Genomic DNA, 11,967 nt, shown 5'->3' with positions numbered 1-11,967 from the left:
TATAAGCTGTACAGACTAACTGAATTTCAAATATGTGTCTTGTCAGCTTGTAGAACCTTTTTAATGCCTTCCAAACCTTCATCAGGCATAGCATTATCTCCTTTTGCAGATTTGTGTTGCTTTTCTTGCTGCATTTACGGATTTTGGACATAAAATTTGTGCGGCAGTCTACAAGGTAGCGAGCATCGGCCGCATGTAAATCGCTTACTGTCCCTCCCACTCCAACCACAACTTCACATGACCATGTATCATTTCGTTCTTTACATTTTTCTAAAATTTCTTCTTTTAGCGGTGGTTTGTCTTTTTTTTCATTCGGCACCACAGAACATGCCACTTATGTAGGAAGTTGTCTGCAGACGTGGTTCTATTGCTGGTCTGAATGCGAGTCTAAGTTTATGTAGATTTTTCATCTTTATAAAGTTTATTTTACTTTTGATAAATGTTTTCAATGCGTTTTGCTTTGACATTTATCAGTCTTTTGGTTTTGTCACTACAGTTATACTTCCAGTGAAAATAGCACTCGTCTTCCATGATCCGTGAATTATGGTAAAGAAAATTTCTGTGAAAGCTCCTAGTGCCTCAGTGGGTCATAGCTGCACTGCCCACACACTTTTTGCTTCAGTTAAGCTATAAAGGAGAACAGCAATTAGAAATATGGCAAATATAAGGACAATTATACAATGATAATTTTTCTTCACAAAATTCTTCATCATTTTTATATTTTGTGCCATAACTCAAATTGCTCAATACTGACAGCTGTCCAGTAAAATTAGATGTTTAATATAAGGCCTGAGCAAGATAAACTCAGTTGAAAAAACACTTAAGACGTCAAAACAAGGTTCACCCTAAAAAGAGCATTTGGCATCCGGACTATGTGGCCAGATTCAGACAGAAACCCCGTTTTCATTAGAAATAAGACAAAGGTACAATGTCACCCCTGTAAATAGCCGTATGTTTGGTAGAACTGGTTATGACGTGGTAAGCACTATTATGCATAAATTATTGGCTCACAATTGGTGTTTTGTTCACGGGTGCCATGGTCAAAATATTTTCTTTGATATTTGTGCAACTACTTATATTGGTACTACTAAAGAGTTGCACGTATTGTTGCATAAGTGTACCTTAGTTTAACCAGACCACTGAGCTGATTAACAGCTCTCCTAGGGCTGGCCCGAAGGATTAGACTTATTTTACGTGGCTAAGCTTTCAGTGTTTGAAGCTATTGTATTTTGGACCAAATGATACTCAATGTAACGATTATTGTACTGAGGTCTTTGATCAGTAAAATTATCGATCTATCTATCAATCGTACGTTTGGTCTCGACAGCTCTAATAATTTGTTTTTCAGTATCGTTATCACAACTTTGCCCATCAAGGAAATAGTCACATTTAGTTCACTTACGTCAGTTATCGAAATCCTTGTAATTCTGTTTCCTGAACATGCGTGTACCTGAGAGGATCATGAAATTTTATGCCACCATTTCCACACAATTGTGATACCCGAAGTAATGATGAAAATATCTAAGACCTGCGTGTTTTCGACGGGAACTTTCGCCCGAGAGCTAAAAGGAACTGGTAAGCAAAGACTCCCTGTTGTCTTGTCGGTCGTACAGAGCAAAGGGTATGCAAATGATAGATGTTCTCGTAATCAGAGGTTATGTTAACACTCCTTATATTAATGTTTCAGTGATTTATGCAGAAAGGTGCTTTTTTATGCATTATACTCGTAATTATTGCCATTCGACAATGTCCAAAGGTGATGAGCATTAGTATTCTCGAAAATGCTTTATAATATGCGAAGACATTCTAAGTGGGCCAAATAAATGCAAGAGAAATTATGGACACATTGTATATCCTTCCATTTTATCACAGTTGCAGACAAAAAATTTTTTTTTTGCAAAGTATTACAGGTATGCACCTGATCATAGCTATTAAAACTAGTGTGGAGTTTGGATGAACACCGTTATCCCTACACAATAATAACTGTATACATAAAAAGAGCCACCAAGCAAACATAGTTGAATGGATATGATAAGTTGTATTGCTGTGCGTGATACATCTTTGGAAGGATTATTCTAATAAAAATCATTAGAATGAATAATTAACATAAGTGGTACATATAACTGACACTATAAGTCATGAAATAAAAAATCACATATCATGAGGTGTTATGTTGTCTGATAAAACAAGTAATGTTTCATATAGGAGGTTTGGGAAAACAGAAATTTTGCTGCTTATAAACAGATATAAAGATATGTTGGATATAAAGTAACAGAAAATTAGTTACCATTGAAGTGCAATGATCAGATCATATTTAGAATTTGGAATTTTAATTTATTCTCGAATTAATGCAAATAAGCAATAATTATCTTAAGATTAGAATTGGATAATTAATCTGGTACTATAAAATTTCGCAATTTGAACCTCTGTTAAATCTTGACGTTTTAATTAATTTGCAAGTGAAAAAAGACACATTAATTAAATTGATGTCCGATTACGTAAAAAATGCAGTTAATGAACTACATTAAATTAAATTGATGATATAAAGTCATGAACTTCTCATTTGTTGTTTCTCTTCTTACATCACAGAAAAAACTAAATTGATTTTATTACCAGAATATTGTAAAGACTTGAGCGATCTTAAGTCATGAACTTTTCATTTATTTACCAGTTAAGACGATTCATAATTGTTTTGTCAGTCTGTAATGCATCAAAGGCTTTGTGAACGAGCTCTTAATAAAAAGCTTCCGAGTTTAACCTGGGCGAAAAAAGGCCTTTAAGGTTAACTCATCATGTGAGAAATCATGAGCCATTCACAAAATCATTCAATCATTACAAACCCGAAAAAATCTTCCAGAGAAAATATTGATTGTGATACAAAAAGTATACATGATTTTTTCATATATGGACCAGACAAAAATTATCTTTTTCCAGTTGTGTATGTTTGGTATGAAATAAACAGGATGAAATTAGTTGCATTTCCGACGTTCAAAAGACAACATTGATATCCGCAGTATTTGTGGTAATGATAATTTTACGTTATACAAAATTCAAACGTAATACGAACTTCTAATCCTCAATCCATATGTTGCTTAGTGTTATCAGGTTTATAAAGATCGTTTATCTCGAGGACCAGGTGAACAGGATTTGATGAAACTCTGCAGATGATATCCATCTGGTGACCTTTCCGACATGATTAACTTGAGGGAGAGACTTTTTGAATTTATTTATTCAAGTGATTACCCAAGCGCACCACAGTAATGAATGGGACTTTATCTTTAATCAAGAATTCATCATAATAAGTTATCATCTGCAACTCTCATTATACTTTTTTTTATTGGTTTATTCTCCTTTGAATTTCTTCAGCCAGTCTTCCACCTCGCGGAGCTGAAAAGACGAAAGTAAGGAATATTAGGTGGACGAAAACCCAATACAGTGCAGAAAAAAAGTGAAGAAAGAATGCCTTGCAACACTGTAAAATCTGGAGGAAAATTGATTGATATCAATGAAAAATTCGGAGGCAAAATGCCATTGCATAATGAAGAGTTCAGAAACAGCAACGAAGAGTAGCTCCAAACCTAAAGAAAATTAGTGAGAACTTTTCAAGAACTAACAAGTAAATTGTAAAAGTTATGTAAAAAAAAAGTTTATGGTTGCAAAGTAAAATTGGAAAAAATACTTTTGTAGAATACGACAACAATATATGCAAAATCACTCCCATCCTTGAAAAACTGGAAAAAAGTGACTTAGCATTACAAATTAGATCAACAATAAACACCGAAGGATATGCAAAAAAAAAAATAGAAATTTTAGAAGGAATTTCTTTGCGCTTTGCAGAAATTTTTAATTTGTAAAGGCGAGGCACTTCCTTGAAAATCGAAGAAAATATAAAAAAATTGTCTGGATTATTACTAGAATATCAGCAAGATGCTCGAAACCTAGTAAAAATGATTGAAAATTGGTGAGAGTATTGCAAAAAGGTGATAAATGAGATTTTTATCCTGGCAAAATATATTTTAAAAATATTTTAACTTTAGTCACAGCAAAATATATTCAAGAATATTTTACTGAGACCAATTGCATCAATGTTTTGTAACTTCAAGTATGTCAGATTTACATAAATATAAAGGACACAAACTCATATTATTTAATTTAAACAAGTTAGTCATCAGTATCCCTGTAACTGCTTCATTTAAAAGGCAATGACATACATATTTGTATTGGCATCAACACTCAAACCAGAACTGATACTCAGTTAGCAGAAATGAATAGAGAGATAGATAGATAGAATATGGAATTTAGGCCGAAGGCCAAGCACTGGGACCTATGAGGGCATTCAGCGATGAAACGGAAATTGACAGTAAAGGGTTTGAAAGGTGTAACAGAAGGAAAACCTCGCAGTTGCACTATGAATCAATTGTTAGGAGAGGGTGGAAAGTAAGATGGAAGAAAGAATACGAACGGAGGCACAGTAAAAGGGATGAAAAGTGTTGCAGCTATGGGCCGAAGGGACGTTGCAAAGAACCTTAGGTAATGCCTACAGTGCACCGCATGAGGTGAACTGACGGCACTACCCTGCATGTGGAATAGAAATGAGTATCTTCAACCAAATTTCACATTCACACTGCTGAGCAAAACTCAAGTTCTTAGAATGGCAGTCTACCACCTTATAACCAAAGGGTCCTGGGCCGCCCTTGTAGACGATGACGCCATCAAGGATGATGTAGAGCCTCTCAGGCAATCCTGCGTAAGCCTTGCTGGTCTCGTCGGTTAGAGGATCAATCAGCACGGGGCATGACTGGGGCTCCAGGTCAATCATCCGCTGAGCGGCTTCGAATCTCTCTTCTAAGTTTCTGCGTGGAAGATCGATTTGACTTCATGACATTTAGGCTGTGAAGCCAACACCAGCACTGGGACACTTTCGGCCATAAGCTCTCATTATAATGTATGTGAAGATTGCTGTCTTATGATTGAGGGGATTTCCTTCAAATTTTTAACTTTTATTAAACAATTGTACTAAAAAAAAAAAACCTGCGTAAGGAAACCACAAAATTCGACCTCTAAGTTAATAAATTTTAAAGTTGAAAAAAAAATGTCATTTTTCAGAAATAATATATTCAAAAAAAGTTTCAGTCGAAAACACTTTTCCTTGCGTAAGATCAAAGACATATAGTTATACTATAGTAAGTGCTGTGAAAGTTCCATTGGACTTAAAATTTAGATCAAGAGATTCAGAAAATAAAGGAGATGAAGTACAAGGTTTGAAGGTAGAAGGGGGCGGGGGAAACCCAGAATTGCACTAAGAAATAATAGTCAGAGAGGATGGACAGCAAGACTGATGAAAGCAATCAGGAACGGAGGTCAATTAAAAATCGAAAAAGTTGGTGTAGCTAGGGATCGAAGGGACGGCGTAAACACCCTTTAGTGATGCCTACAGTGCACATACAGGTGAGAATGACAAAAGCTTCCGAACATACTTTTATTTTTTTCATCAAATTGGAATAGATTTTCCCATAAAACAGAACATAAAAATTCTTAGAGTGTTCGCGAATGGAATGGTACCAATAGTGGTGATTAAAACTAAGGTAGTCTTCTTATTCATGATGAGTCTATGAAAAATGAAAATAGATGTGTTCATTATCATTAATGAAGCTTTGTCTCGTGCAATGATGTTTCATGGCAATTCTTATTTCATGATGAAGATTGCAATAATCTAGCTGGCATGATTAAACTGGCCCATGGGAGCAATGAACTGGGTATTTAAATAAGCGATTTGCTTTTTTTAAGGGTTGAATATTTTAGGCAAAAAAACTGAGAAAGGCATAAAGGAGCATTGAATAGAAGAATGGGAAAATGAGTAACATGTGTAAGTATATTGAGAAAGAGAGAGGAAAACAACAGAATGATTTTTTAGGAAAGAAATGGAAGTTTAGGTACAAAGACAGGGCAGAAACCAACATACTCAAGTTCAAAGTGTGTGTGTGTGTGTGTGTGTGTGTGTGAGGGAGAGAGAATAAATTAGGAATCGAGTTTTCTGTACAGTGCATAATGCTGTGTTAAACTCTCAGCCACGGCCCATGAAACTCTCAGCCGCGGCCCATGAAACTTTCAGCCACGGCCCGGTGGTGACCTGTGTTGTTGGCACCTATAGCGGTGCCAGACGCACGATTATGGCTAACTTTAACCTTAAATAAAATCAAAACTACTGAGGCTAGAGGGCTTGCAATTTGGTATGTTTGACGATTAGAGGGTGGATGATCAACACTTCAATTTGCAGCCCTCTAGCCTCTGTAGTTTTTAAGATCTGAGGGCGGACAGGAAAAAGTGCGGACGGACATACAAAAATACATTTCAATAGTTTCCTTTTACAGAAAAATTAAATTCGAAACACTTACTTGTGATTAGCAACTTCAATATTGCCAATAATGGCCCAGCCATCAGTGGGGTGAGCCTCGGCAATGTACATCATTACAAAGTCTGCCACCTCTGAGAACTCCTCCGAAGTCTAGAAAAAATTGAGAAGAAGAATCACCCTTTTTTTTATATAACGAGAAAGATTCTCTAGTTGTTGAATCACTGGAAAAGAACGCGTCATTTGAATTCGTTATTCAGATACTTCAAAAGCATATTGACAAAACGGGCCTGAACAATTTTGTAAACGAAAGGGAGTGGGGCCATGTAAATTTTTAAGAAACAAAATTCACCAGCAAGGGAAAGAATGAAGGAAGTAGATGTCAGAGCGACCGAGTCTTTGCATGAAATCAGCTCTGGAATGAAGATTAAAGGTAAATTAAGAAAACAATATTCACTAGGATACAACCAAAAAAAAAAATTTTATTTTAAAAAACAATAAGTCATTGGGTAACAAAGACTGTGAAAAAAATAAGAATATTGAAAAGTACTAAAATTGTTTCGTACTTTAAGATTTAAATACCTTTCGGAACCTCTCGAGGTTGGCCATGAACGGAGGTCAGGTGCAGGACCCGAAATTGACGACGAGCGGCCGTCCGGCTCTGGCGAAGTCCAGCAGCCTGGCTTCCTTCCTGTCGCTCATCCTGATCACCGTGGTGTTGGGAGCCCTGCCGTTCTCCTCGGCCGTCATCATGAGTTCATTCCAGGCGCTGTGCACCACAAAACAGTCAGTTTCGCTCGTCTTTTCATTGAAATGTCAAGGATTTTAAATAAGGAAATTGTAATTTAAAAGTTGAAGGTTTAAGAACAAAATCGAAATAGCGATAGTTGTTTACAGTTCTTAGGACAGAATAGAATAAACATAAAATTTAGGCCACAGGCCAAGCGCTGGGACCCATGAGGTCATTCGGCGCTGAAAGGGAAATTAACAGGAGGAAGGTTTGAAAGGTGTAGCGGGAGGAGAACCTCGCAGTTCACTATGAAATAATTGTAGAGAGGGTGGAAAGTCAGATGGAAGAAAGAGAATACGAACTGAGGTACAGTAAAAGGACTGAAAGGTATTGCAGCCATGGGCCGAAGGGACGCTGTAAAGACCCTTAGGTAATGCCTACGGTGCACCACATGAGGTGCACTGACGGCACTACCCCCTTGCAGGGTACAGTTCTTAGAGAGCATTTTATTCTAAAAATGTTGATTAAAGTTGACTTGAGAGATTAGCCCTTTCTTCCGCCACTGCAAAAGGGATAGGTGGCGAAAGAAAGGATTTTGTTAAATAACGAGGAACACATCTGTCCTAGATGGCTCAGTGCATCCCCCAACGATGATAAAAACAAGTCAGTGACGAAACTCCTCCAACTTGAAACTTACGCAACAACAAACCTTGTTAACCTTGGCTCCCTGTACAGATACCCAGCTTTTCGCTTGGACTCAGTATAAACACACCGTGATTTTTCCATGGCCACATATTACTTGCACATATTACACATATTCCTTTCGGTTCCTAAGAACCAAGCAGTTATTTCAGACAACTTAGGGTAGCCTAGGTCCCAATCTTAGCAAATTACTTTATCCCCAAAGATGGACTGATTATTTTGCCCGCCCTTATTTACTTTTAATGTACCCGAATATGCCCATGATTGGTACCGGAACCGAATTATTGACATTAGAATCATCTTCGGAGTGGTGTTTGAAGTAATTACAATGGAATACAAGGTAACAGGACTGGTGCTGTTGAATTTGCCTGAATATAAACTCCGCTTACTGAGTTCTTTTCGGGTTTCTGGAGGAACTCCACAATCATTTATAATCGAACATCAGTAAATAGTCCAGGCAGTTTAGAAATAACTAAGAAGAGCAATGTGAAACTGTCCTTCATAAACTGTATCCAGCTTCTGCACGTGTTACACAATCCTTATTACTGGGGATTTACAATAATCTACACCATTTCCAACATGCTGGGTGAAAGCTGAATGGTTTCCCGAAGCCTCTACCTAGCAAAGAAAACGTTTTTATGTGAATCAGGATCGCTAAGTGATCTTCTCTTTCCCACTAGAATCAGGCTGTAGTAGTATTTCCTCTTCCATTCACGCTATTTCTGATTCCCATATCCTGTCAGTTCTTAACAAGCGTCTCGCATCCTTCTGAGTTGAATGCAACATTTTCTTTAGCATGCCTGTCTTGGTGAGGGTATGCAGTGGATCTCCCGTTGGAATTCACTTGTGAAAAAAAAAAAATGTTAATTTCCTTACCCCTTAATGATAAATTTAGTCCTGCTCCAGAAAGTACTTGATCTAGCAATCTCATCCTTTACGAAAGCCATGTGTTTCTGGTCTCCTCTCAAATCCATCTTTCTCATGTACTTATCGAAGACGAAGCTTGGAACAGTCTTGAATACCATAACGAAAAGGGTTAACAGAACATTACCGATGATTGCGTACACGAGGTAACATATCGTCGCAATGTAACGTCTCACGCTTTTCACCGACATGCTTTTAGCTACAGCAAATTAAAAACCGGTCGATTCAATATTCATCGTCTGTTGTAGTTTAAAGAAAACGAATGAAAACAATAATTTACTGCGAGATAAACAAGCAATCGATTGTTAGTTCTCCAAGCACTTTTGACACTATGTACTTGCTACACTTCCGACAGCCGAGCTACCTACTACCGATATGCCTGATTAGAAATTCAAAACATCATCACTAAGTAGAGCTCTAAGCTTGGGACCGCCTGGCAACAATAACCTTGGAACCTGTCAGCAACAACAAGAAGCTGTTGCTACCGAGACTGGAGGAAGAAGATAATGTCATTCATCCAAAGGTCTACTGTCCTTGAATCTTCTCCGAGTCTGTGTATTGATGAATACCGAAGGAATCATTTCTTCCCAGAGAACATTGGCAGCTTAAATAGTCAAGAGCCACGCGAAGGCAACAGCGATAAAAATACATTTCTGTAGATGCTACTAGTATTGTTATTAGTTCACGTTTCTTAATTTCACTGCGGATCATTTGTCCTCATCTACATCAGATGAAAACCATATCGTCATTGTATCAGACAATGATTTTAAAAGCTTAACAAGAAATTAGTTTATCGCTTTTGCACTTATCTTGAGGAGACATCAATTTATCAGATAGTCACCTTGTTCATAGGAGAAGCTCTCACTTCTCTAAATACACACACTGAAAAATCATATATATATATATATATATATATATATATATATATATATATATATATATATATATATATATATATATATATATTATATAATATATATATATATATATATATATATATATATATATATATATATATATATATATATATATATATATGTATGTGTGTGTGTGTGTGTGTTTGTATGTGTGTATGTGTATATATACAGACACACACACACATATTATATGTATATGAATACGATTCAAATTATTTTCTGGCCAACCTTTCGAGAGTTACGTATTTAATCTAATTTTCTATTACTGCTTTTTGCTGAGCCATATTGGTTGAGTGTAATTGCTATGACTTTTGTATTTGAGCCTTGATGGAACTATGCATCGAAAGATTGGCGAGAAATAAACTTGAACCATGGTCCACTTTTTCGTCCTCCGATTGATATATAAAAAGCATTCTACAGCAGGCATGTCAAGCATGCGGCCCTTCGCAAGCGCACACACACACACACACACACACCTCTGTGGCCCGCACAAAGGATCCTGTAATTTGGTCATTTAACGACTAAAATTCTCATCTCTGATCTAAGTCGGAACTTCACAGACATTTCAGCCAGACACACCAAAAATTGTCATTGAAAAGAGGTGTCAAGCCTCAGGAAAAACACTAAAAATGATTGAATAGTCATAAAGAAATGTTCATTTTGAACTGTTGTAATTTTGGTACAATGTATTTGTTGCTGTTGCATACAAGTCTATGTTGTGTAAATTTTAGTTTTTTTTTGTTGAACTATTTCATTACATTGCATTCATGAATGTGGCTACCCGCTAAACCATTTGTATGCACATTGTATGTTTCTAAGTATAAGTAATAAGAATGTTCTACGAAAATGTTTATTAAATGACTTCAATGCGTTGTCGTGACAACATGAATGTGACCATATGGCCCTCGGGGGACCCTCAGCTGGACATGGCTGCTCTTGCAGTGTCGATCTGTATGGTTTCAGTGGCTTCAGATGAGACTGGCGAAGGATGCGGTTCCAAGCCGATGCAACAACCTTCAGCTTCACAGAAATTCACCCAAAAACTTACCATTGGAAAGGGATCAAAACCATTATCATCTTGCAACTTCGTCGGTAAATGTAAAAGTAGGAGACATAGATGGAGTTTTTAGTATATATAGAGCATCGCCTCTCTCTCTCTCTCTTTCTCTCTCCTTTATATAACTCCCTATTTTAAAATACTTATAATTTATGTATACATCGTAGTATTTTTCTCAATTTTTTGTGGGCGTTCCTTCATGTATGGGAATTAAATTTATGTTGTTTTTTGTTCAGATCGATTATTTTGTTTGGAATTTGGAAGCCCTATAAGCACGGCTGGACGTCTGTCCCTGCAGGAGCGTGCCCAGCTGGCAGCAGCACGTTGCGAAGTTTGGAGATCCGTTGTTCAAGTGCAAAGACGGTGGAGGACCATTAAAGGAAGACATGCTCAAGTTGACGCAAAGACGATCACGAACTGTCATGCAAAACACATGGTTACAGGATCTGTAACTGATACTCGAAGAAGCGGTCACCCTTCCAATTCCAGTGACCCGGAGAATGGGTCGTCGTGGCCAGCCAGAAGCCGTGACTTAACACCCTGCCACTTTTTTCTTTGGGGTTGGTTAAAGGAGCAAGTCTGCTCTAACAAACCAACGACTCTGAAAGAACCTGAAGGGCGAACACGAGAAATTGTCTTCCTTCCCACGAGAGTTCCTGGTGAAATCAGTTGATATGGTTCCCGGGTGGCTTGAGAATCTGGTGGCGCATTTTAAATAAAACTCCATGCTATACGCTTTCTTCTCATATTCATTTCTTGGAAAAATTATGGGTAAGAAATAAATTATAAGAATTTTAAAACAGGGAGTTACTTTTCAATCACCCTACATAGTATATATTTATATATACGTGGATATGTGTTTTGCTGAACAAAACCAGGCAAAATATTACATTTAAATAAAAAATTATAATATAAAATGCTGGTATGTTAAACACAGTTTGAAAGAAAAGTCCAGTATAAATTTTAAATTCAAGAGAAGAATTTATTACACACAAGTTCGACATCAGACATGTCACAGTTTTTTCCCAGCCTTATGCAGTTTCAGTCACTTTCCTTCCTATGTTAAATCAGTTAAGATGAAAATCCCTTTTCAGAACCGAACTGAAAAGTACAGAACTGTTCACTTACCGTTTGATTCAGATTAAGCCAGTTTTGTGCCAGCACTTACCCTTGCCTGAGGGCAGGAGGTATGGTACGGGGCTGACGGTGTTAAAGTCCTGATAGGGCTCTCTGGATTCTACAAACCAAACAAAAAGAAACAGGTCAGTTACTAACCATTCAATAA

At 37.1% G+C, this 11,967-nt stretch overlaps 1 protein-coding gene across 1 annotated transcript; it reads right to left on the bottom strand.

Moving 5' to 3' along the window:
* Positions 1–1,831: 1,831 nt before the first annotated feature.
* On the bottom strand, positions 1,832–7,121 carry LOC136835057 (type I iodothyronine deiodinase-like). Its single transcript, XM_067098174.1, has 4 exons — positions 6,935–7,121; positions 6,396–6,505; positions 4,667–4,853; positions 1,832–3,387 (listed from the first exon to the last, which is right to left on the bottom strand). Exons 1-4 carry the CDS (start codon positions 6,959–6,961, stop codon positions 3,343–3,345), a joined length of 369 nt encoding a protein of 122 aa, XP_066954275.1. The 5' UTR covers positions 6,962–7,121; the 3' UTR covers positions 1,832–3,342.
* Between the last annotated feature and the right edge of the window lie 4,846 nt (positions 7,122–11,967).

The sequence above is a fragment of the Macrobrachium rosenbergii genome, chromosome 54, assembly GCF_040412425.1.
Source record: "Macrobrachium rosenbergii isolate ZJJX-2024 chromosome 54, ASM4041242v1, whole genome shotgun sequence".
In the NCBI taxonomy this organism is placed as follows: Eukaryota; Metazoa; Arthropoda; class Malacostraca; order Decapoda; family Palaemonidae; genus Macrobrachium; species Macrobrachium rosenbergii.
Note: the sequence above shows the minus strand (reverse complement) of the source record. Positions and strands in the feature narration are given on the sequence as shown.